At 40.5% G+C, this 27,131-nt stretch overlaps 1 protein-coding gene across 5 annotated transcripts; it reads right to left on the reverse strand.

Moving 5' to 3' along the window:
• Nucleotides 1-213: 213 nt before the first annotated feature.
• ANKDD1B (ankyrin repeat and death domain containing 1B) lies at nt 214-26,854 on the reverse strand. Of its 5 annotated transcripts, none has more exons than XM_082783582.1 (15): nt 26,792-26,854; nt 22,670-22,773; nt 20,536-20,634; nt 18,589-18,687; nt 18,392-18,496; nt 16,611-16,709; nt 14,885-14,983; nt 13,442-13,540; nt 12,398-12,496; nt 11,231-11,329; nt 7,916-8,014; nt 6,244-6,339; nt 2,615-2,813; nt 1,767-1,898; nt 214-1,427 (listed from the first exon to the last, which is right to left on the reverse strand). In XM_082783582.1, the coding sequence occupies exons 1-15, from the start codon at nt 26,823-26,825 to the stop codon at nt 1,369-1,371; spliced, it is 1,521 nt and encodes a 506-aa protein (XP_082639708.1). In that variant the 5' UTR covers nt 26,826-26,854; the 3' UTR covers nt 214-1,368. The 5 variants fall into 5 exon arrangements, with proteins under 5 accessions (XP_082639708.1, XP_082639710.1, XP_082639711.1 ...); XM_082783583.1 differs by having other exon boundaries at nt 217-1,427; nt 26,625-26,854; XM_082783584.1 differs by lacking the exon at nt 18,589-18,687 and having other exon boundaries at nt 216-1,427.
• Nucleotides 26,855-27,131: the final 277 nt, after the last annotated feature.

Raw genomic sequence — 27,131 nt, forward strand, 5'->3', positions numbered from 1 at the left:
TGAAGTGTTTTTTTAACTTCCAGTGTTACTAACACTTACTTTTGAGTGTGAATTAGATTTATTATTCTTACATATGCTTTTACTAAATGTACTTTACATACGTATTTGAGTTACATTTGAGTATGCTACAATAGCATACTTAAATGAAGAATAACAGGGAAATGGCCTTCACAACCAGGATGTGGTTTAGGCCATGTGAGGTAACTAGAGTCAATCAAAATGTTAAGCATTTTCATTACTTAGGCATGTCACAGAATGTTGCAAGAGTTGATAGATACTTGTCAGGACCTAAGAATTTGTCATTTAACTTGGATCCCTAATTCCAAATGCTGTGGATTTACCAGCCTGCATCTCTTGTAGCATGGATCTTGTAGCCTGCATCTCTCTGGAGCATGGTCAAAGCAGGTTGCATGTGAGAGGGTGCTTAGGCATAAGACTAAGATACAGATTACTGTTTGTATTAAAAAGCTGATAGATAAAGTTCAGTACAAAATAATGCTAGCTATGGTAGAGAAGGCAATGTTTCAATACTTCCAAGATATGCTAAAACTGTTTTTTTACAGATAGGAATATGAAGTATTTTTATGATTTATATATTTTTAAATATATATATATGAATATATGAAATCTGTTCAGCAATCGGAAAACCTTTAAACATTAAGCAAGTCACTACCACATACTAAGTTAAGACATGAACAAGAAATAGATGATCACTGTGTTAAGTGTTAAAATATCAAATATTCCAAGTATGTAAACAAGGTTATGCCATGACAGGAAGTTCTGCTGCCAGCTGCAGGTGGTTTTACAAGGTGATATTTTTGTTTATTTTTACTACATAAATGCTGAAGAAGAAATGTGTCATAATCCTAGCACTAGTTAAACGTGAGAAAAGCTCTCTCCAGTCAGGAAAACTATTATCCTAGTAAGACTTTATAAAAGCCTGAATCCCAAATGGAGCCAGGTGCCAACCTATTTCTGGAAGTGTTGATTTATACACATGATTTTCACTTATTAAATTTATTTCAGCAAGAAAGCATCTCATTTACATTTTATGTCAAAAACAAAATAGCTTAACTGTGCAGTTCCAATATGGAATTATTATGTATGTTAAAGCAGGTGTAGAAATTGCAGGGAGTTGGTTCATGCTTAACAATATAGTTGAAAATTATCAGCCAGCCATTCACTTTAAATCATTATATAGCAAAGCATATGAGAAGGAATTAACCAATATTGCAGGAAAGCAATTTCTAGCTTGGAAAAAATCATACGGCTTCAAAATGTATTTTAGTTTCCAGAGAAGTTGTTTGTATGTGAAAGTCTCTTTCCTTCTGGCGTCTAATCCCATTATGCAATGTTCTGTCAATGAACTCATGAAATTTCACATTTTCTGGAGTCCACGTCAGTGCTACTTTGAGCTCTGATCTTTTCTGTAAAAGCAAAGAAGAGAAAATGCTTGCTTGGCAGGCTCTGCTTTTTTGCAAGGTCAGCACTCATCTAACTGAAGGATAACCCACCACATTTCAACTTTGTAAGACAAAGGAGGGAAGCAAAATGCATATTTTCTGCTTCCTTCGGAAATCTTGTCTCACTTAAACTCCCTTCCTTGTCCAAACTCAGCCCATTCTAAGGGCAGGTTCCCAGAAAGGAAGACAGCATCCTTCATCCCTGCCATGGTCACATCTTCCCCAGCACAGGCAGGCATGTCAGCACCTTGTGGTAGTCTCGCAGAGGACAGGGTAATATTCTCTCTACACCACACAACTTACCAGCTAAATGTCGAAATCCTGCTGCCACCAAATCTTCATATATATGCTTGACAGGATTCTGATGAGCCAGCAAAATACCGTGTAACCAGATGAGCAGCATTCTGTGTCCATGTTCTTTATAACTTTTTTTCCCTATGCAATACAAAATCATTTGTCTGTCCTATGCTGAAAACAGTGTTATTTTGTGCTTTTGCACTTTTAGAGTTACAAGAGGTTTTTAAAACCAATGCATTTGCTCTCACTTCCTTTCTCACCCAGCAGCAAAATGAATACTGAGAAATAAAGGTTAAAATAAATAAAAACAAATTTTATCCTAAGGCTTGAAAAGATGAATCCAATACTATTATATCATAAAGTTAATTTTTAACTTTCAGTTTTGTGTAACATGTGGAAATACACCCTGGAGTAATAGTAAATGAGTGCAAGTGTGCTGTAGAAGTATTAATGTCCTGGCACTGAGATACCTGAAAACAAAGTCACAGTTTCAGGACAGTTAGGAAGCTAGAGTGCAAACAGGGCCCTCCTGGCTCATGCAGCACTCCAGGTCCTCACTGGCGTGGCATGTGTCCTGCAGGACCCGTCCATGCTGCTCTGCTCCTGCTTTTGCTTTACAGAGAGAAAGATTTCTTCAGGCCAAAAGGGAGAGCAGGACTGGGCTGTGCTCCTACAGCGCTGCCTCCCCAGAGCCAGGGGCGAGTGTTGTATCCATCCACTGCTCGCTTTCATACACCAAATAAAAACAGCACAACCAGCGTGTATCTGTCATACCCACAGAGATGAAAGAGCAGCTCTGTGCCTTAACGTGGTTTCTTTAACTTGCACCTATCCATCCAATTATTTATTGTTACCTGTCCATTGTTCTTCAATAGCTCTAATGTGTTCATCTGTGAACTTCCAGAACAGGGCCAGTTTTTTCCATTCTTGGGGCTTTAACTGATTGTATGCCAGGTTCCAAAGGGAGGAACGAATTTGCTTGGTCTGTATACTGTGATCTTGTTTAAAGGACAAACCAAAGTCCGACCAGTCATCATCATGACCTACATGTGCCTAAAAAAGAAAGCAAGTGACAAACATTGTGGTAAAGGTGGGAATGTTTTTCACTCAGCATGCAGTGAACCCTGTGTGTGTACAGCAATACGTGACTACTGGCAGGAGATATGCTCGGTGCAGGTAAAGGAACCATATTTGGATAGAAGTCGAGCTCTTTGGAAGCATGGCTTTATAGTTTTAGGACTGGAAATGACAGAAACAAGGACCTCCTGTGTTTATTGATATGTATCATTAAGAGCAAAATAAAGCTGCCTCTGGCACTTGATACGCGATAGCAATTAACAGCAGGTAGAAGTTGAGCCCTTCAGCTGTCTGCTTTACAGGCCACATTTTGAACGTGGCTGGAGTTCAGCCACAGCTGTTCCTCATTCCTCGTGCTGTGTACCACCAGCACGGCACCTGTTCTGGCTGCTCCTGCCTTTGCCCTGTCAGCCCAGCTCGGCTGCAGTGGATGCAAGCAGTCACCTGGTGGCAGCTGTGTGAGACCCTGGGTATAGCACACAGAGCCCCAGCCTGCAAGGTGCAGGCACTCATTGAATCTGGACCTAGTTTTATTGCCTGCACAAGTAAAACTAGATAGCTACCAAAACCAAAATTCCAACTAAACAGCAAGCATTTTACCCTCCAGCCTAAAAATGATGTTGCTAGGTATTCACTGATTGCCCATAACAGAATTGATGAGATTGGTGTGGGGTTTTTTTGTTGTTGTTTTATTTTTTCCGGACATCCCTGCAAGAGCCATGCCCAGCAGCGATTTCACCCCAGTTGAGTGATGCCCAGGGAAAAGTCTTATTCCTAATGTAGGTAACATCAAACTACTTTGATACAGGGTATGCTAGGCCTGCTTCAGGTCAGTCTTCAAAGTGAAAAACCTTATCTTTTTCAGGATGGCAAAGCAAATAGGGTTATTAGGGTTTTTTCCTAACCTTTTGAGAGCCTTGTGAGAAGAAAAAAAAAAAAAAAAGCAACACTCAGTTCAGTAACTAATTATTATCATGTATGCTTGAATCCATTTTTCTTGATGCAGTCACTATCTCATGCTTCCTGACACGTGCAGCATGAGGTTTATGACAGGCCACGTGAGCACTTCAGGCTCTCTCCAGTACCGTCTATCTTTCATGAGGTTTAAAAACAAACGAATAGAACACCACCACCACCACCACAAGCACACACACAGCAACAAAATAAACAAAAATAAAACTGCTTTTTTCTCCTCCCTTTGCAGTAGCGCAGATTCTCTTTGCTGTTAATTGTGTGTCTAGGCAGCAGCAGTGTGGGACTGTAAGAGCAGCTTTCAAATCTGGTCAAAAGCATTCTGGGAAGGGTTGGGTTGTAGCCACAAATAGGAAAAAAGAAAAAGGAAAAAAAAATAAGGATAAACAAGGGAGAACAAGACAGCCTTTCACACACATTTGAGTCACGTGCACTTCCTCACAGCAACATGACATTTCCTTTTGTAACTAGAGTGTTGTCACAGCTGATGAGTCTGCTCGATATAATAAAAAGACAGTTGCCACAATAATGGTGTAAAACTGTGGTTTGGTACATGGCAACAGCAGCAGAGCAACTTCATATTCCCTAGCCGTAACATCTGAGCCCTGCCCTTAGCTTCAGGTAAGGGAACCAAGCACGTAGGTTTCTGTTTCCCTGTGTGTGTTGAGCTTCTGCAGGCAAACCAGCTGCTTTAACAACTTCACTTCTCCTCAGGCAGTTCAGCAAACAGTGCCAAAAGGTCAGGAGCATTATGTGCTTGCTGCTATCAGGCTTGTCATATCTTCTCTGGCAACAAGTGACCTCACTTCTAAATTCCCCTTTAAGCCACTTAAACCATACTGTAACTGACAACTCTGGACTGACAAGTCAAATACGCGCAACACATGGAGTTCACAGATGTGGTTTTCATCATAATAATTGATCTAGATCTGTGATTTAACACCACAATTCCCTGCGACTAAGCATTGCCAGTTTGGACACATGGGGCTGGAAGGGGTGTTAAAAGGCCAGCTAATTCCTGTGCTCAGGCAGGATCAGGGATGCTTATACCACCCCTGAGAGGCTCCTGTCTGGCCTAGTAAAGCAAACACTGGCAAGCAGGAAGCAGGAACAAGAATCAAGTTACAGACTTGTGAGGCAGCTTAGCAATGAGAGCGAAAGAGCAGTGAAACTCAGAGCTACACCCCAAGACTGAATTCCTTCTGCTGGCCCTGCCGGCTCTGGTGCTCACAGAACCACTTGCTTTACATAAATAAATAGTGTCAGCATCTTCCTTCTTCCAGTTCTTCCACAGTGGATGTGACAATAGACATCTCTTACTGCCTACAAACAGTATTTGAGATAGCTTGGGGATTTTAAATTGTATTATATCAAAGCACAACAAATTTAATCAGTTCTCAGTAAATGCACATAAACCTGTGGGTCCAAATAAGAACACAGCAACCCAATGCAAGACTAAACTATTTATGGAGCATTAACATGCCCTAAAATTAACTTTCATCTTCCTTTGAAATACGTCCCCTTCATCAAGTGTAGAGGTATAGCAGGTGTTTTGTAGCTCATTGCTATGACTGTAATTAATGGAATAAATTAACTTTCTGCATATTCTGGATGGTAGCAATTAATACACCGTGAATTCTCCTGAATATTCAAAACCCATTTGGGATAAGTCTGACTTTCAGGGCAGGTCTCCAAAGGGGTCCTCACCAGAAGCCCACCTCCAAATGTTCCTTTGATTGTAAAGGAGCTAAAGTCAGCTCATCTCCTTCGGACACTTATCTACTATAGGGCACAGGCAGATTCACCGCCAACAGGGGATAGTCAATGCAAGCCAAAATAGTTACTGGCTTCGGCTGACTCTCAGCCCCTTAGGGAGGGCCATCGCTCAGCAGCCTGCGTTTAAATAATCATGCCAATTTGGGAAAGAATTTTACAAATTGAGACAATCTGAGGTCATTCTAAGCCGTGTGATCACTTCACAGCCTTGCCTGGCTCTTTCCCTGCCTTCTTTCTTGAGGTTAGTAATTAACGCAGGCCAGACAGAAGAGGGAGCTCCCACCGCAGCACTGAGCTTTTCACAGCAAAGTAAAATCAGACACCTGCTCTCCTCCATTTTTCAGCCACGGATTTTGCTGTGCCGAAGGACACCGGCCTGATGCCGGTGGCACAGTTTGAATTTGGGTCAGAATCTCTCTCCACCCCTTTGCAATGCCTGTGGAGCTCGGTGCAGAAAAATGAAAAAATCTGCCTACAGCTTTACTGCTGGACAGGGATAAAACCTGAACAGGGTAAAGGCTTTCCTGTTCCCAGTCCTTGATTTATCAAGGCCAGCCTTGTAGACTGCCAAAAGCAAACCAGGCAAAAGACACTCTAAGATCAGAATCAGCTTTTCCCTCAGAGTTCTCCTCAGCACAAAAAAAAGGATGTCTCTTACCTGTTCTGTGGCATAATACCTTTCTGCTTTAATGATCATATCTACAATTAGGGCATAATTGCTCCTTGATGCCATGGCTAGTGCAGTTTTTCCGTTCTGCAAGCAGAGAGAGTGAATCAGGACATGATCTCACATATTTGAGGACACACAGAAGAAAGACATGAGCTTCGCTTACAGAACCCCATCTCTTTATTTTTTCTTCTTCAACAAAGCATGTCTACTAAAATTTTATGGCTTCAGCATGGCTGCAATCAAGGCTCTCCTATGCTTTGCATGAGCTGCATCGTCTGCATTGGAAATCTACTTTAAGAGCAAACCCACATCTTGTCTTGGGCAGTAGGAGATTCTGGGTCACAGAAGGAAAAGGGAATGTGGGAATGACTTTCTCATAACAGCTGAAGGCAACGTCTCATGGACAGTGCAGACAACCAAAGGAATAAAAAGCCATTGTTTTAATTCCAGCCCACATGACTGTTTAGTCCATTTGAGCCTATCTCAGTGACCAGCACTTTGGTGTGGAGGCATTTCAGCGGCTTCTCAGGGTTCTCTCTGTACAGTGGGCTTGCACTGAGTGGAGATACCCCAGGTATGAATATTCAGGGTATGCTCCACAAATCAAGTGTTAGGCATTCCAGAAAGTTAGGCCTAAAAGAAGCTAACCCCTTTACTGGAAGGCTCAGTAATAAAATAAAGTATATTAAAAATAAATACATAAATAAATTACAAGTTCTTTTAACCCTCCAGCTATAATAAAATTCCCTGATGGATACCTTTTGAGTCCTAGCTTATGGCTCTGCTAAAGGGAGTTTTAATTTTTAGGAAATCATTTAGGAACCCATTTTTAGGAAAGCATCACACTGGAAGCCATGAATTTATGTTTCATAAAAATCCTTCCAGCATAGGCATACCTAGCAAGTACAGAGACCAGGGACTGCAAGCACTCCAACCCTGCAAAGCTGCCCTGTGCTCCCTGGGAGGTGGGGCTGGAGGCAGGGGTGCCTCCAGGCTCCTGTGCCACTGTCATCCTGTGTGCACGTGTAGCACAGCAGTTGGGCACACAAGGAGCACCTCCTGGCTTTCAGTCACTTCCAACCACAACCACACCTGCAGCAGGTGGGCAGGAAGAGCTTCCAAGAGAGCATTCCCACTTGCAGCTTGCAGAGGTGTGTGTGCTCTGTGGGCTGAGGACTCTGGCTGGGGGAACACCATGTAGTCCACACAGGCTCCCCTTTTTCCTGTCTGATGTTCTGTACACAAGGATGGGGACATCTCTGGTGTCTGCGTACCAATTCATTGCAAAGGTGGGGCCCCAAGGTTCATGTCAGGTTACCAAAAACAGAGGTAACACTAGTTTCATAAAGCTTTACTCTTATCAGGACAGCTTTGTACATGGAAATCATTTTTAAAAATGATTAAATGGCTGGATTTTGCTCATGGTGTGTTTCATCACATCTGAGCTCAAAAAGAGCTCTTGGCCAATACCATACAGACTTCTGCAAGCCACAGGTAAGGCAGCGTTAAAAGCAGACTTCCTTTGTAACAGCTAACTTTTGGCTGCACTCATTTTACAAAGGATGACTGGAAACATGTGTTTCCTGTATCTCTGGGAAGAAGGTTATAAAGCGAAATATAAAGCTACATAAGCTTTGCATATGTAAGGAGTGTCATCTACCTTATCCATGGTCTTGAGGTCACAGCCTGCCTTCAGCAACATTTCCACCAGCTCCACATTGCCAAGATCAGCTGCCAGATGCAGAGGAGTTTCCTGCCTCTGAAATTAATAACAGCAAATAAATACAATAAACCAAAGTCCCCATAGGGGAAAAAAAAATGCATACAATCTAAATCTACAGAAGATCCACAACAAGAGATGGCCCTGGCTAGAAAATACTGAACAGAACGAAAACATTTAACTTTCCAATGATATAACTACCGGCTTTGTTTCAGACAAACAAGACAGCATCTGGGAGCTCTGCAGGAAAAACAGACAAGAGCTCCAGCTGGGTCAGGACAAAGCTGCTGTTATGCACCTCTAACAGATTATAATGTGATTTCTTCCTCTACCTTCTTAAAACAAGGTGCTTTGGATAGAGTGATTCATGCAAGTGCCAACTGCCATGCTAGCCTCTCAAGTAATCTTTCCCTGCTGAAATTCATGCAGAAACAACTGGACAACCTTGATTTTCAACAGCACATTGTGCTGCAGTCCGTGACAGGGTTTCTTAGCCAGCCCTGCCACAATATGATGATATGGAGTGTCCAGTTAACCTTAAACCACAGTAAAATAAAATGAAACTAAACAAAACAAAACAAACTTTACAAAAGACCAAACCATTAACATAAAGCACAGGTCAAGGAACATTCAGTTTCAAGTCTAATCTTTTGGCCTGAAATTAGGGTTGTGTGGTCTTTATGCAGCTTCATTTACCCAAATAAAACCCATTTATTTACCCTTCTACAGAATGTCAGTAAGAAACTAGCAGCAAGTGCCCTGGGGAGTTTATCAGTCTAGTAATAAGAATGCATTTCCTATTCACTAAGAAGTGTTTGCCTCTTGTTCTTTTCTTCTACTATTTGCACTTACAGGAAAGTATTCCAGATGTCTATGGGAGAAACGCAGCAGCAAATGTGGTGTGTTCTCATTTATGGAAACCTTGTGTAGGTGGACATGTCCCTTAGCACATTTCACATGATACAGCAACCTTTTTTAATTGAAGGTTTTGTGACTGCCATGCTTTCAGCTGGGATGATAGAGTTAACTTTCTTCCTGGTAGCTGGTACAGTGCTGTTTAGGATGAGAATAATGCTGCTAACACGCTGGTGTTTCAGTTGTTGCTGAGTGGTGCTTATGCTAAGCCAAGGCCTTCTCAGCTCCTCATGCTACCCTGCCACTGAGGAGGCTGGGGCTGCACCAGGAGCTGGGAGAAAGGTGGTTGGAGATGTCTCTTCACCTTTAGATAAGTATTAAATCCCACCTTAACTTCAGTGTTGTAGAGCCATGCACCATGACCTTACCTACCAAGAGAGCCAGCCACAAGATTCTACATAAAGTCTCACAGGAGCTCTTTTGGGAATACACGTGAAACTCCTAAATTAATCTTCAGCAGTTAAATGCACCATGAGTTGGGACAAATTACAGATTCCTTGGAGACTACTTCTGGCCAGTATGGCAGGGAACATCCCTGTCTGTCAGGTGGGAGGCGGGATATGCCTTGCATGGGCCTCAGCAGCCCTGGTGGGACAGTCTCTCTCTGTCTCTTCCAAGGCCAAGGATAGGAAAGGTAGGTGCCATTCTGTTCTCTCTCCACAAAACATCTCTCAGAAGAGAAAAGGAGAAAAGATGTAATTGTTAATCTTCTCCATGAGATGGTTCTCAGAGCGTGGGGACAGCAGCTGTGAAGGGCCCAAATACCCTACAATACAAGAAGCTCAAGGCTAGTGCCTTTGTCATGGCTCCCCCAGGCAAAGCAAAAGAGAGTAGTAAACAACACTCAAAGAACAAAAACTGAAAACAAGTTGACATGGGATCAAGCATGGAAACATGTGAGGGAGTGTGTAAATTGGCAGCCACAGTAAATACATTGTCATCAGCCAGTGGATTAGCAGAGAGGAAGGCGTCCAGAATCTGAGGGGATTCATGGTTGGTGGTGGTCTACAGAGACATGGACAACAACCTCCAGACACAGTCCAGAAGTGTCCCACAATCCATGAGAGTGGGCAGACATGCAAATATAGAGGACTCCTCTCCCTCCATGGTGGGGGCCATGATGCTGTGGATCAGCCAAGAGGCCAAACACCATGGACTCAGGTCCCCACCTGCAGGAAAATGGGCACCCACGTCCCTGGGTGGGCTCGAACCACCAGCCTTTCGGTTAACAGCCGAACGCGCTGACCGATTGCGCCACAGAGACCTGCGACATCCCTCCTGAGGGTGATGCTGTTGGGAGGGGAGGACACGCAGAGTCACAGATACTGCCTCAGTTGGCTTGGGTCCTCCACCTGGCTGTGTCCCCTCCCTCCTCCTGGACATCCCAGCCTCCTCACTGCAGGGCAGAGCAAGGAGCAGAGAAAGCCCTGACACTGTGCAAGCACTGCTCAGCGACAGCTGAAACACTGCTGGGTTATCAATGCTGTTTTGGCCGCAAGTCCAAAACATGCATTATGTGGGCTGCTATGAAGACCTTTAACTCCATCCTGGCCAGACCCAGCACACTGAGAGAGCAACATACATCCAAAGAGCAGAGAAATGCTCCACCTTCCATTAGGGAGCTCTGATTGCTCTTTCAGTGCACTAATCTTCATGGGATTTCATGGTTTCTTAATGAGAAAGGCTGGAGGGAACCTCTCAAATCTCAAATGACATAGGTAGGCCTTTCTAGAACTGCCATTAATTAACAGCTCCTGAGCTGACCAAGCTTGTGTGCACAGTACTAGTTTTCAGCTGGATAACTTCAGGTTATGAGAGCCCGAAAGCCTGCCAGAAATCTCTCTCTCTGTATACCTTGGGAAATGTACACTGCCAGTTATTGTGAGGGGAAAAAAACAGATCTGCCAGACCACTGACAGTCTGCACTGTGCTTACCTCTACAATCAGGTTTGAGACATTGCTGTCATGTTTTATGCATGAGTCATACCACTTGAACAATAAATTAATCCAAATATTTTCCTAGTATATAACATTTTGCTATCTGTACTTGCACAAATACTACTAGCACAGCATGTACCAGTGACTAATACGTATGCACACACACAAAAATACAAAGGGGAAACTGCCTCTTAAACTGCCTCTTCCCTTCTGTTTTTGTTTTTGCTGTTGCTGTTTCTTTGTTTTTGTTTGTTTGTTTGTTTGTTTGTTTGTTTTGTTTTGTTTTGTTTTTTGATACCTTGAGCTCATGAGGAGGAAAAAAAAGACGGGGGGGGGGGAATAAAAATCCACATAATCTCCTCTTTAGCCATGAAGTTATTATTAATTCCCAGTTTTTCTTACATGATTTAAGAAGTTTATATCATGATTAGCATCCAAGAGTGCTTTTACTACCGGCAGATGATTATTCATGACTGCTAAATGAAGCGCAGAATTCTTCTGCTGTGGAGGGAAAGCAACAAGACGATTAGGTGCATTTATTAGAAGTCCATTCAAGCAAGAAAGAGCTTCCTGCTAAAACCTACCCTTACTGACAAAATGCAGGGTGTGCTCCTGCAGAGCCGCAGGGCTGCAGACAAGGCACCCCAGGGCATGCAGCAGTGCCAGAGGTCCCACTACAAGCATCCCTCATAGTGGGCTGCTCCTGCCGCAGCTACAGCAGCTGGTAAGCAAACACTGCAGGGGAAGCTGCAGCTGCTGAGAGCACCATGCACAGCAGTGTGCTGCCACGTACAATTGCAGCAAGGCATTGTGTACATCCATGCTGTGCTGCGCTGCTGGCCTTAGCTGAGAGTGAGGAGTTCGGTGCAATGTTTGTGTTCCCTCAGAAAAATGGGTTTGCCCTTGTTTGAACAGGCTGGAGGCAGAATAATTCTGTGTTGAGTATGCAGCTGTCAAAATCTACTTTCCAGGAATAAACTCCTGTAGCATACTGCTACTGTAGATATCCTTCATAATAACCTGGCTTGCTGTAGTAATTATAAAAAACAAGTTATAGCTAGAAAGAAATAAAGTTTTTATATTTGAGTGATTATTCATGAAAATAACTGGGGCACAGGTCCAACACCAGTCACTATTCAACCAGCAGATTGGCAAGATCACTTTGCTTGTTGTACCTGTGACTCATCAGTTTCTGTTAAATACAGCTAAAAAATAATTCCATACCAATGCCAGGCACCAGCTCGTTAATCTTTATAAACCACAACCATTTCTTTGGGGCTACAGAAAAATAAATAAAGCTCGCACACAGTGCTCAACTGGAAACATTTCCAAAACCTCAGTTACAGTTTTACAGGTTGCTTCAGCTACAGAAACCAGTAAGAACAACCAGTGCAAAAACAGTCTGATCTTTAAAATAAATCATCTCAGTCACATTACACAACAGGCAAAATACAGTAAAAATAATAAAGGAACCACTTGGCCTTATTCAGTATTTGAATTCTCAAGGAAGTCCATAAAGACAGGGCACACTGAAGAAACAGCAGGGAAATTGTATTGATACACACTCACCTCAGGTTTAGGGGCCAGATCAATATTCTTATCAATAAGAAAAGTAACCAAAGATAGATGTCCATTCTGAATTGCAATTTGCAATGCACTGCTGTTGTTCTGAAAGAAATATTATGGGCAAGAAATGTTTTTTGTTGTTGGGAAAATAATAAATAAATGGTACTGAAGACAGCTATCAATAGAGAATAGCCTTTCATTTATATTGGTGTTATTATCCTCCTGTATGCACCTGCAAAAAAAGGCCTCCCTTTGGTAAAACGATGTGATTGTATGAAGTAGGCCACCAGTTACAGCTACATGTTTTTGTAAACACTGGAGGACCTTTCCGTTGTTAGCACAATGCAACAAATATGCTGAAAACATCAGTACTGCACAGTCCTTTTCAATCTTTATTGGCAAAGAGATAATTCAACATTGTCAGCTTTACTGGGGGCATGGACTACAACAATCCCAATGTATCTCCCAGTCTGTTAGTTCAGTTTGACTTTTAACAAGCCATTACAGTCACATAACACATTAAGAAAAAAAAAAAAAATCAATAGAAAATGTTCTGTTAATAATTCTGCTAAAACAAACAAGCTCTCACTCTGCTGGAATCACAGGCATTGCTGCAAATTCTTGCAACAGGCATGCCAGGGCCATTTAACACATCTGAGCTGGACTGGAGTTCAGGAACCAGATGTGGGGAAGAGATTTGTCATCAGTTCAGGCGTATAAGCTGCCAAAAATGAGGTTTTTCAATTACCCTACATGGTTACATTTCCTAGCCATATGTTTTACTATTCAATTGACAGTAAATAAAAAAGGCCCACATCATTATTCTGTCAAATATATCTATGCTAAATTTCTTCCACAATTAACATTCTTTGCATTCCCAAATTTATATACAAATATATGTGTATGCATGTATATATACACACACCATTTTATAAAAATAAGCAGAGCAAATACACTGTGAGTACACACAGAAGAGAGAAGACAAAGCCATTTCCACAGCCCAGGATGTGCCAGCAGCAGTGTACTGAAGGGATTTTGTGTACATACATGAGTTAAAACGTTGATGTCACTCCCTGCTTCCAGTAACAGCTCAGCACATTTTTCATGACCGCCTTCAACAGACAAGTAAAATGGTGTTTCTCCATTCTAGATGAAAAAAGGGTGGGGGGGGGGGGGGGGGAGGAAAAAGGAAAAAAAAAAAAAAAAAAGCCTGTTACAATTGTTTAAGCCATGTAATTATAAAAATTATAAAGATTATAAAGTTATGACACTACAGAGGTTATCTTTATCAGGCTCATCCAACTCAATAAAAAAGGGGAGATGATCACAAGAGAGCATAATGTGAATGCTCCCAAGTCAACATTTCACTGAAATGGCAACTCACAGTTAAGTGATGGGTGACAATTATGTTGATATTCATAAAGCAAAATGTAAAATACAGATAACTATTTTACCTGTCATGGTTGTTCTCCTTCCAGAGAATATTACAATCAACAGGAACAGAAACAAAGATTCTGGGAATCAATAGCAGTGCCATGGCTTTCTAACTGATTCCCATCTCACTTTCTACCTACAAGGAGCACTTTTAATAAAATTAATTCTGCTGCATATTTGTTTCAAACCACCTCACAAGCCCAAAGTCTCCATGTCTTCACAAGAGGTCTCTAAAATAAGCTACGTCTGTGTAAATGATCAGCACAAGGATCTAAACCCTGTTTCTAAGACCGGACAAAAGTTTACAGAAAATTGCTCCAGAGCTTCAACTTTCACAGAAGTGTTCATATCTCCTGATCTTTCCTTGCTTCAACTTCTACCACCACCATTTCAGTAAAAATGAATTTATTGTAATATATAGCTCATGGTGGGATAAGAGTGACCTGGTTGTCCACAGAAAGTAACATCTCCAGCGGGATGGATAGGTGACACCACTAGCCATGGCACAGCAGGGACACAAGCAGCATAAGCTTTATGTGCAGAAATAACACATTTAATTAGTCAAATATTGGAAAAAAAAAGGAAGGCTTCACATTTCAAAAGAATTCCTGTGCCTCAACTTTGGACGGCGGGGAAAAAAAAAAAAAAAAAAAAAGTGACAGCAACAAATAAACACAAACAGACAACCTGGAAAAGAGAGAACCCTTCTCCCATAAGCTTTTTGCTGAAAAAGGAAGAGGAGAGCCTTAGCAAGGAGTGGATACACCTTACTCCTTTCTTCTGCTGGACCATTTTCTTCTACAAATAAATAGGGCATGCAAAATGGAGAGGAAGTCATTGCATGGGGAACAGAGGACAGAGCAAGAGACATTGAAGAAGCTAGCGGAGCTGAATTTATTGGAGGAGGGACAATGAAACAGGACATGAACACACTATGAAAGCAGCAGTTTTTTCCATTCAGTGGAAAAAAAATATTCCTTTAAAGTGTAATTTGTGATTTATTTATTTTTTTTTCAAATCTCTAACTTTACTTCCTTCAGTAATTTGTGTCCTCACCTGATTGAGGTCATTTATTTCCTCCCACTGTTTGAGCAGAATTTCTACAACTTCACTGTGTCCGTTTTTGGCTGCTAGGTGCAAGGCGGTGTTTCCCTCCTTGAAATTAGGGTGTCAAAGAAGACATTTTAGAACACAGAATAAACCCAAAACGTCAAGGACAACAAACGTTAAGGACAACAAACAAAGCCATTTGTCCTTCTGTCTCTCTCTTATATACAGGGCAATGGTGGCAAACCTACAGCATGTTTCAAGAGCCAGGCTTATTTGAAAAGAGCATTTTCTCATGCATATAGTTGTGACTTTGCTGGTCTGGATGGTTGTTAACACTTTGAAAACTGCAGTGCATTACTAGCAATAATAATAATAATAATAATAATAATAATATCTTAACTTTTAAAGAATGAATCAGAAAAAAAACTCTTCCTGTAAAAACTCTTCCAGACGTATTGACTTAAGGATTAACAGACAAAACCTAAGTAAGTATATATGATGCTGTTATGGCTTTGATGCCAAGGCAGCAATCTTTAATCCTCTTCACCATCAGCATGATTCTTCATTAGCCAAGAAAAATATGGTATACCAGTAAGCAAATAGACATGAAGGGCAATCTAAATGATTATCAGGAACTGCAAAAGCTTCTGAGCTAAAAGACAGTGCTAGCATAAGAACAAGTGTAAAACTGGCTAGAAACAAACTGAAGATAGAAATTGCGAGAAGGATCCCGACCTTCCAAGAAAGGAGATTCCAGAACAGCTTTCCAATGACACTGTTAGTGGGGAAAAAATCCAAAATTCTTTTACAAAAAAAAAAAAAAAAAGTATATTTGTTAAGGGATAGGTACAGCTGCTTTTAATGACCCAGGAGTGGAGTTTCAGTCCTGTCTTGTTACCTTCTCACTCTGTAGGATCACAAAGTTTAGCTCCCATGACTGCTGCTCTACACATTCAGCCTGCTAGCTGCCTGGGACAAGGCTGTCTTTTTACCTTTTTTAGTAGACTGCTTAGCACAGCAGAGATCTGGGTTGAAAGGCAGCATTTAATAGATTACCAGAAGACCAAAATGACAGCATGACTTTCTGAATGCTTGTTTACATGGCTCTATGAACACGATTTCTGACCTTTTCACCATTTTTTATATATTTGTCCTTGCAATGCCTCAGGCAAGGAAACACCAATGTGCTCAGTCCAGTAATAGTGACGTAAGGAATAAAGAAATTTAAAGGTGGACTTTGAAAGTTAGTAAGACACCTTAAAATGCAGAGTCAACAGCAAATTCAATTAGATTCAGGCATTTATGCACTCCTGAAAAATCCTCACACATGTTTATTTGCCTTCTGAAGTACTTAAATACCTCTGAAAAGTTAGCCACTCATCAGTGGCACACAGACACAGCTGAGTGAAGAAAATGGAAAACCTGATGTCCCAGTACAGAGGCTGGCACCTTCACCTCCAGACTTTCCCTTTTCTTCCAACAGGCAGCATACGCCAGTCTTGCTTTACATGAATTATTAATGATGCATATGGAAAAGTCTTCTGGCAATGGGACCACAAGTTCCACTGTCTTCCCTTAATTACTGAAAAATCATCATCCTTGTGTCATTGATGGTCCAACATATATCACTGCCAGCACAACAGCACCTGCACAGCTTATTCATACTGCTGGGTTGTGCAGGAACTACACAGAAACAAAGTAATCTCTCCTAAGCATGAAAAGAAAGCATTACCTGATCTTTTTCAGATGTGAACAGCTTTAGAGCAATCAAGTCATTTATCATGTCAACATGGCCTTTTTCAGATGCCAGGAGAAATGGCTTTCTACCTTTCTAGAAAATAATCATGGAAAGAAACAGAATTACTGAAAGCTTCCAGTTACCAGATATATTACCTATATATGCACCTGTTATTCTGCATAAACACTTATATATAATAATGACTAAGTTCATCAGCAGAAAAGTATGTATATACAAGAAAAGCAAGAATTTTTAAAAAGCAAAATTTTGTATTGCAAAAAAATCCCAACAAATTATACATCTTGTCTGTCCTGAAGAAAATATTTGAAAACTGATTGGAAATGGTAACAAATGAGTTATAAAGATTGCTCAAAATATTTAATTATTAATTATTCATGGTATTAAACTATTCATCAAAAGGACTGTTTTGTTAAATGTCTGAAGATGCTCAGAAGCAGGCACTAATAATTTATTTTCACGGCCTAACACACTTGAATCTGAATTCTACAAGCACAGACCACAACAGCTTCGTCTCAGAAACTTCATCCAGGAGATCTGAATTTAATACTGTACATTGTTTTTTGCTATTGTTGTTTGTAGGTAGTTAAGACTAAACAACAACAACAAAAAACTTATCCAACTATTTACAACTCAACAGTGGAAAGTAATCCTGGTACAATAATACCACTAGTCAGATGGTGAGACCATCTAACCAACTGTCAAAGGCTATCCGATAGTGGCCTATATTAAAAATCTAATTAAAAAATGCAAGAAACTATAACATAATTTTGATACAGCTTCAATATAAAGAAGACTCCTTGAAGTCCTAAACCACAGGGGTTTGTTTTGTTAAATAAACTCTTCTCAATATCAGCCTTGTCACGTGCAGACAGAACTCAGAATTCAGTCAATACAAATAAAGGCTCAAAAAAAGCATGGGAAAGAGTTGCTGTTTTGGTGACAGATCCTATAAGAATATTTTTTCCTCCTGTAAAGATACAATACCCTACCTAGCTAAGCAAGCCTTCAAAGCGAGATCCCAACAGAGTGTGAAGGAAAACTACAGGCATAGCAAAACACGATGAAGACAAGGCCCTGGCACTGTTGAAGTGTTGAAGCAGCCCTGTGGTAAGGCTGCATGTGGTTTATACTCCACTGGTGGAAGAAGCCTGCATTGTCAGCAATGGACAAAACCAAACCACTGGTACTGAACCCACCAGAGGAATGTGTGGTACCTCTGCCAGATATTAAAGAAAGGGCAGCCACATCTATGGGCAGGGTGCACAGGCTGATAACAGAGGAAATACGAGAGGATGCACAGGCTGAGACATGAGAGGATGCAAGGGAGGAGAGGCAGGGGGATGCTCATGGAGGAACCCTGCACCAGAGCAGAGAAACAGGATCAGCAAAAAGAAAACCACCTTGGACAGGCCCCAACCCCCTCTGCCTCCCAGCACCTCACCAATGGGCCAGCGCAAAGGGGAGCAAGGGAGGAACAGCCTCTAGAGCTCACCTCAGGCAGGCACGCAGGGAGGAAAGGTGCTTTCTCTACGTGCCTGTCAGGCAGTTTGTCACACTTCTTTCTCAATACCCAAATCAGTAATTAAATGTTTATGCAAGCTGTAATAAATTTAATTTCTTTGGAACTCCCAAGCCAAGATTGTTTTGCCCACAACAAATGCCTCACAACATTAAAGGAATAAACAGGGAAAAAAAAAAAAAAAAAAAAAAAGAAAAAAGAAAAGGAAAAAAAGAAGAAAAAAAACATATTGTACCCCATCAGGCTTGTTCAAGTCAGTCAGATGAAGATCTTGGAGAAAATAATCAACTATTTTAACACTGTTGTTCTGGGCTGCAAAGTGTAGTGCATTCATTCCTTCCTGAAAAACCACAAGCAACTCTGTAAGAATGGGTTTGATTTTTTCCCAACACTAACATGTTTACAGTTGATAAAAACTTGTCATCAACACACCTCATTCTTAGCCTTTTGATCAGCGCCTGCTTTAACTAATTTTCGCATTACATCCAGATTTCCAGTCCAAGCTGCAAGATGAATCACTGTCAGGCCATGCTTTAAATAAAATGAAAAAGTCAGAAATTAGCACCAAAATACATCCCGCCAAATTTATTTAAGCTTTTTGATTAATGCAGTGTACAAGCGGGGTCTGTTCCACAGGCACTAGAGCATCAGCATTATCAGCTGGCAGTGTGAGTGAGGTTCCTCTCGCTTAAATTACACTAGAGGCTTAGGCTCCCCCTCTCCCTTACTGAAGGCCTGGCATTTCCAGACAAGGATTTATCCTGTTCTAGGATGGAGGAGTGAAACTACCCAAAAATGTTTCCATCTCTCCCGAAACTGTGTGATGACCTGAGGGAGCCAGTTCTGGGTGCAGTGAATTACATTTTGGGTTATAATGTATAACAACCCTATTTCCATGAGTCACCATGATTTTCCAGTTAACTCTGTTCTTAAACGTTTCTTTCCTTCTCCCAAATTCTCATAAGAGTTTGACTTCTTCACAGTATGTTCATTCCATTTCTTATCAACTGCAATATCAATCCAACTGTCAAAAAGTACATGAATCACCATCAAATATAACATCTATTGTCATAATAATTAAGCTCTGTGTGCTAAATATAATGGAGTGTTTCCAGTAATGTTTGAATAAAGATGGAGGAATCAAGGAATCAAGGAATTTAAAACAGCCAATAATTAAAAGGTAATCCTTAATTAGAATAATATTCTGATTGTTTAAGAGAACCCCAGCATTGGGGGGAAGGTTTATGTTTCCAAGCTGGCTTCAGTGCACCCGACCCAGCTATTTAAAAAAATATATAAAAAAAATAAAAATGCTCTGAGTCACCTTAATGCCTGAACCAATCTGAAAAATAATTTGCCATGAAGAAATGAGCAGTGCCTTCCTTCTGTGTGGGACACGCACTGCCCAGGCAGTGCAGGACAATGCTCTAAAGCAAATGAAACAGTGATGAACAGTGGGTGGCTTTCCTACACTGCAAGTGAACACAGAGGCCTGTAGCTGCCAGCTACTGGCACGGACAGGTCTCTCTCATCTGATTTTCATTCCAACAGCAAATAGCAATGACGAAACTTTCTCCCTCCCACCAGTCCCTCCAGCATGGAATTTGTCTTCTTCATTTTTTTTTTTTTAAATAAATAAATACTGCAGCATATGGTGGATAAGAAGAGAGAAGCAAGTGGTGTGTGTGTGTATGTAAATGATTACTCTATTTTCATTACTTAGGATGAAATATATGCGTAACTCATATTATATAACAACTAAACAAATAGCTTCTCTGGAAACAAATTGCAGCTCACTGGAAAACTCCTAGCTTGAATAACCTGTTTATTAATAACATGGTATATAACATGGTCATGGCATCTGAATAAAACCCTGCGCTGCAAATTGCCATCTGGCCCAGCCAAATTAGCCGTAAACTGATCAACTCTGAAAGTCTCGGAGGCTGCAGAGTAGCCGACAGTTTTGTATCATGCTGCTCACAGCAGAAAGGGGGAAGGGAACACAAGCAGTCATTTTCTGAGCTCCCAGCAATCTCTGGATCCAATTTTTACTTATAGTGATGACTTTCATATACAAGTGGCCTCTTGATTAATGATTAATGATTAATGATTAATATGTAGCTACCACAGAGACCAGGTGTTTGTGCAACCACCGTTGTTCTTACACATGCATTCAATATTGCCAGTGATCTGGGCACTGTTTTTTACACTACTGATGTGGTTTTTTTTTCATTCAAATGTGTGCAGTCTTGAAAAATAGAAGCATTTACAGCAACCACCTAATTTTGCAAAATGCAGGCTGTAAAGGAAATATTTACCTTTATGTTTCCCCTGAGTTGTTGCTACACTGTGTGAATCCAAACATGTAGAACAGCTCACCTGATCTGCCATATCGAGTCTAGCTTTGTGATGGAGAAGAAAATCCACCGCAGATGTATGGCTTCTTGCAACAGCAAAATGCAATGCTGTGCGCTTCAGCTGAAATAAGCAATGTTTTGGTTGTCAGATACACAAAACAACTCTTTTCCTAATGCAAATGTCAGGATTTCTGAATTCTCTGATTATTAATTAAATTCTCTGGTTAATATATGCATACGTTTTCATATTTCCCCTGTAACTTGTTCTTTGTATTTCTGTTCCCTTGTAGAGAATGTAGGTATTGATCATAAAGATTTTGTGCAGAACCTGAACAGTTTAGTTACAGAGTTGTTGTATGTACCAAAATAATCCCTTGGCTGAAACACACTGTCAAAGTGGGATTAAATAATCATACACTGCCTAGAGGAGACGCATGCAGCGCCAGAAGCACCCATGTGTACTATTTTATTATATAGTTGGATTTGAAAACGTTGAGGACTAGATTTACACAATTATATTTGCTTTTCATATCCTCCTCACATTTTACTGTATCTCTGCGACACATGATGAGGTTCCTCTCTCAATATTGAGTCACCTTCCCAGACTGAGCCATTATCTATGCAAATGAAGGCTTCCACCTTGTGAACAGTGAGTAATTTTAAACAGATGAAACAGCTCAAGGCTTACCAGAAACATTTAATTAATTTTTCATTAAGGTAACTGATGGTGTGAATCTAAAAGAGATTGGTTAAAATGAATTAAACCTTGGTGGAAAGAGTTTCAGTTATAATTGAAGTGACCATAATTGGATTTAACATAACTCACTGAGAGTTTCCATATGTGACATAAGCATTTAACTTTGAAAGTCAGTTTGGATTTGTTCTGTTGTGCTTCTATGCAGATCAGCTGACTGATTCATTTATAACTCTAAATGTACAGCTATATGAATTAAAACATAAACAGGTGGGATTTATGCCAGGAAAAAAAAACGCTTGCACAGAAATAGTTTTATCAGCAAAACTAGCTGAGTTTTGGCAGCCTTGCTTATTTGGCTTGGAAATACAGGGGTTGGAAAAATCAACATAAATGCAAGAGCTGTTCTGCCAGTATAAGCTAAGTCCCTGCTATGAGCATCAGTCAATGCAAAATATCCAAGCACGTATCATACTATAGACCTGATTTAAGGATGAGAGAGTAAAGATTCAGACTCCTGGACTGGAACTATATTTAGTTTAATTTCCCAAATTCTGGAAAACTGTAAGGAAGCAAGAATATTTTGAGTGACTGGGCTCTGTGGTCACCTGCTATATATTTATAGAAGTATGCAATTAATTGGTACATGGTCACTGTTCAAGAGTGTTTGAGTTCTACTCAAAATAAATCTTTATCTCCATCTCTTTTTCACAAACAAAAAAAGGAATGCAGCTTTACTTTCTCCGTGATTCCCCAGTAGGGTGAAATGCATGTAAGCACAGGAAGCAATGTTTTTGCTTCTACGAGTAAGGTAATGTTAGGATGTTCATGAGCAAGGGAATTATACATAGCCACTAAGAGCAAACCATTCTCCTCAACTCCTGCATAAATACTGGGGACCTCTGTGTTGTTGTCCAACTACCTCTGATGCACAGCACTCTACTTAGTTACTGTGAAATGTGTGTGTCCTCAGACTTTGGAGCTGGTATCAGCTAAGAAATGTGTTCTTGTCTATTTATGGCAAATCTGAAACCTGATCTCAGTGTGAAGCCAGAAGCTGTGGTAGCACACTTCTGTGGTTCCATGCACACTGAACAGTAACACTTCACACCAGCATCTGAAGTTTGTAATATTAGCAGCACAGTTTCGTTCTCAAAGTGACTGTGAGGTTAAGTCCTCCCCTTCTGAAAGATGGGGAAACCCAGGGAATTAATTACACAAGAAGGCAGTCAGTAACAGAGCAAGGGCCACAATTTAGAGGCCCTTAGGTCCTAATTTTATGCACAGCCTAGTGGCTAAATGCAAAAACCTGTGAGTTATGCTGCATGAAATCCTACAGTCCATACTGGACACATGAAACACTGGTTAGTCATCTTTAGGATTGGGACCCACCCAGCTCTAGCCAGCTGTGTGTCCGCTACGCAACCCCCTGAGCACTGCATTTTGGGCACTTTATACTCACAGTATCTACAGCGTTTATATTAACACTCTTTTTAAACAGCTTTTCCATGGTTTCCAAATTGTTCATTTTCACAGCACGTTGAAATTCTCTTTCATCTGGTAATACTGTATAAAGACATTCAAAATATATATATATTACTAAAAAAAATAGCCTTAACAAACTTAAAGGACAGATACCATTCTTTCTTCTGTTATTTGTCCTGGTTTCATACTTTATGTGAATCATTTGCTTTTCAAAGTGGAAGTGTTTCAGGATTATATTTTTTTCTTCTAGAGACATCTGGCTGATGTTTCTAGTCTAAATTTTTAAGTGCAAACAGAAGTAGGCTTTTCACAGCACAGACTACCATTATTTGCACTGCTCACAGGAACAAGAGTTCATTTATGAAGCTTCTGCCATCAAAATGGGTCTCAAGGCATTTTATAAACCTAACAATGAACAGTACAAACTCTAGCATTTATTTCCTATTCTTGGAAAAGCTGTTATTTTGCAACAGAGCACACCACCAGAATACATTAAAATGTGTAGCAGTGACCATGCTTCAACTGTGTAGGAAAAGAACAAAACAAAATAACAACAACGACAAAATAAAAACAGACAGAACAAAACCAAACAAAACTAAACCAAAACAACAATAAAAAACACAAAATAAAAAGGGGAAAAAAAAAAAAAAAAAAAAAAAGGTCTACAGGAAAAAATTGTGAATAGTTGAACTCAAAATTTGGCCTGAATGGGGAATTTACTATTAAGTTGGGACCATCCTTTAATGTCTCAAGCCGAAGATGAACATCTGTTCAGCCAACTGAAGTAGCTGTAGCATGCAAATGGACAGCTGTAACAAAACACCTCCACAAAACTCAACAAATATCTAGTGACCTTGGAAAATAAAATACCAGTGTCTGATCATGAATTTGGCCAACTTAGAGGTCAGACTATTTCCCTATCAGCATGTTTCTGCCTTAACATTTAATTCAGTACTTGAGAGAAATTATGGTATCAGTTTTAAGATATGCTTAATTCAGTAGCATATCACACTCAAAATGTTTTTCTTTTAGATACCTTCTTTCTAGAATATTTTGACATGAAAGCGAAGAAGGCTGCTTGCCTAATGACATCAACAAGGAGGACAGTATTCACTGTCGAACTAGAAACTGCAGCAATTATTTCATCCTTAGAGGACTCTCATGCAAATCTGTTCTGCTGTATTATGTCTAAGTTCATTAACAACTAATGAAAATACAGTTGAGGCTGTATGGCTGCAGAGTATACTAAAGAAAATCAGTATGGCAGTCACTTAATTGCATCTTACGCATTATATGTGATTATAATCTCAGTGGAAATAACCACAGTTGTACTGTACAAAACAAACTAGAAACCAAACTGGACAGTTCCAAAACAGTTTCCTGCTTTTTTATGACACTAGCCAAGCACCTCAAACTACAGAAGCATCCTCCCAAAAGTCCCTTGAAATCACAGAAGAGTTTTTCTTGTCTTATAAAATGAGGGAAAAGACCAAAAAAATAAACAGTTGAAAATAAAAATGCACCACTGGACTAAATAGCTAAATAATAATACTGCTATAGACGACTGTGTTAGCTTTCAAGCATTAAAGGCAATAACCAGCTTTCACACCAAAACAGTGGCATGTTATTATAATAGAGTGGTCATACCCAGTTAGGGCAAAAGTCCCTTTGCACCAATATTCTGCCTGTAGCAACAGCTGGCAGAAGATCCTTTGAGGAGAGTGTATGCACTGGACAAGGCTAAAGTGATGTTTCCTCAGAATACTTGTCTAGACTCATACAAAACAAACAAACAGGTATCATAGCGTTAATCCTATTTCCTTGATTTCTCTGTGTCTAAAACACATTATTTTCAAGTTTTCAAACAGACTGTGTGTCAAGGGAGTTGCATTCAGCTGGCATCTTCGACAAGAAGCGTGGCTGGCAGAAAAATCAGCATTGCAAACAGCAGTCTTTGCAGAATAAATGCCTCACTTGTAGTTTTCATCGTCTATACCCAGAATTAAGTATTTCCACTCCCTTGATTTCAAACATGGGTAACAAATGGTTGTAGGATATCTTGTTCAAAGCACGTTTGTGGCAAATGTGGAAATAAAACTTTCTGCAACAAATAACGGCAATTAGTTGCAGTTCTGCCACATTCATTGCTATTGTCTGCTGATGAACATTCGCATATGTGTCTTACACGAAGATGCGAAGATAATTGTTGCATCCCAGGGCATTCAGGAACAATCCCAGCAGTTTACTTACTCCGCCTTCAAGAAACAAGAGGAAGCAGTGCTTTTATTTTATTTTATTGTTTCTGCACAGCAAGGACAATTTTGCTTTTAGCTCAGACAAAGAATTGATGACTGATTTTTCTCTCCTGTGTGGAAGTCATGAACTGGAAATACACTGTTAAAAATTAGACTTTTTTTTCCCTCCCTCAAGGTTTTATGTTTCTTAGCAGTCTCTCTCTCTTAATACTTCTTAGAGAACCAAGAACAGCAGCAATCTAGACACACCACTGTGCTCTTTTTTTTTTTTGCTGCTTTTGCAAAATGATTTTTTTTCATGCATGAAATTACAAGAGCAAAGGGCTGTCAGACTACAGATTTATGGAAGCTTTCTATCTAAGCTGTGGTCTCCAGAATTTGGCACTTCTTGCATTATTACTAATCACTTGATTTTCAAGCAGAGGCAGCAATCCACTAACCGTTTGCAGCTGTCACTCATTTTGAGTTGTTTTCCTTCACTTCTTCCCAGAAGTTTGACTCAATGCCTTAGCGGTTTCATAAGAAGTTGTATTTTATTTTCAATTTTACTTTTGAGGTAAGTAAAAATATTAATTTTAACAGCTGATTTCCTTTTCAGACAGTCCTATCTACAAAGAATACATACTAAGATTTAATACAGAGTGCTGAATAACCCAATCTTTCTTTTCTCTTGGGAAGGCACGTAAACGGGCAGTTTACTTCAACTTTCAATTGACCTGAAAACAGAAGGTCCTTCTCAACAGCAATTCAAGTTTTGAAATACCTTCAATTTCCTCATATTCAAGTCTCACTTCACAGTAGGTGGCTTTGATCCATCTTTGAGTAACAGAACAATCAAGGACTGTTTCCACTAAAGTAAAAAATGAACTGTAGATTTCACTACTCACAGACAGGATCATAAGGAATTTATAATTTTTTTTATAAATTTATATCTTTCCCTCTTTCCCCCTACTTTTATATTCCTCTTGTAGAATCCACAATATGAAATCTGCCATTATCTTCAAAAGAACAAGGGAAACAAACAGAAATTTGAATTGGCTGAAGAATTTTAAGGAAGGAAAACATAAAAGTGACAAAAGTATTCCAGTTATTTTCACTGTATAGTTTCCAAAAAAAAAAAAAAAAATCACTTATTTGATGTTGTGGTTATTTATCGGTATTTTCATGTTTGTAACTGAAAACAAAATGACTAATGTAGATGTTTTATAGGGTCACATGAATCTTTTACCAAAATAATAATTTTTCAATTCAAAGAAGTCATGAGAAAATTTTGTATTGAATCCAACAGTGATATTTTATTCACTGCTTTTCTTTATCTGCCCTTCTTGCAAGCTGGGAAACAGGAAGCATGACCCAGAACAGGGTTCAGTGACTATCACACTGAAATCACAGGACACAGTCACAGCAGAGTTTAATAATTACCATTCAGTTTCCACAAATAACCCATTTTCACTATTTGCAGCCCACGCTGCTGTGGACTGTTCTTTCACAGACCAGCTTGCAAGATAAAATCTCGAGTCTACCGTCAGTACACAGCACACCAAGTGCAACGAGACCAGAACTCCCTCCCATCACCATGTGCATCCCCACACAACGCAGAGGCATTTGTTGGCTGTGAAACTTTACACGTGCTTAACCTCAAGCATGTGCTAACCCCAGCGAGTGCTCTTGGACAACCTGGGTTAAAGCAGGGTGCCAGGCGGATGGCAGGACACGCTGTCTCTTGGAAGATGGATGCACCAAACCCCACTCAGGATCTCATATTGACAGCTCCTCTCTTCCCAGTGCAATGCTCAGGGTCACTGCATGGAAGCCAGACCTCCCGTCAGTCCCCGCACACTCACAGCTGTTGTGGTTGGCCACCGCTTCTCCACGCATCACATCCTCCCTGGCACCAAACAGGTGGCTCAGCCCCTTCATCATGGCTGGCAGCTCCTCTTCCTCCTCCCCTGAGGGAAGGAGCCCCATGCCGGCTGCCGAGGGAGGTGCCTGGGGTGTGTTTTCCCTGCTGCACCGAAAAACCGGTTCCTGGGGCTCTGAGTTGACTCAAGCACACCCAGCCAGGCTGCAGGCAGCAGCACACCATTGCCCAGCCACATCAGCCCAGCTTCCACCAGATTCGGCCTTTCCAGAAGGCCCTTTTGTTGCTCTCAAAGTTATTCTGTGTTAGGACAGGGTTAGTGG

This window comes from Aythya marila (assembly GCF_965140915.1).
Source record: "Aythya marila genome assembly, chromosome: Z".
Lineage (NCBI taxonomy): Eukaryota > Metazoa > Chordata > Aves > Anseriformes > Anatidae > Aythya > Aythya marila.

Coding starts and splice junctions, on each gene's coding strand:
- ANKDD1B (XM_082783582.1), bottom strand. CDS start 26,825: ATGCGTGGAGAAGCGGTGGCCAACCACAACAGCT. Junction 6,340..7,915: donor ACCTCAAGACCATGGATAAG/GTAGATGACACT, acceptor CTCTGCTTGCAG/AACGGAAAAACTGCACTAGC. Junction 1,428..1,766: donor AGGATTTCGACATTTAGCTG/GTAAGTTGTGTG, acceptor TTGCTTTTACAG/AAAAGATCAGAGCTCAAAGT.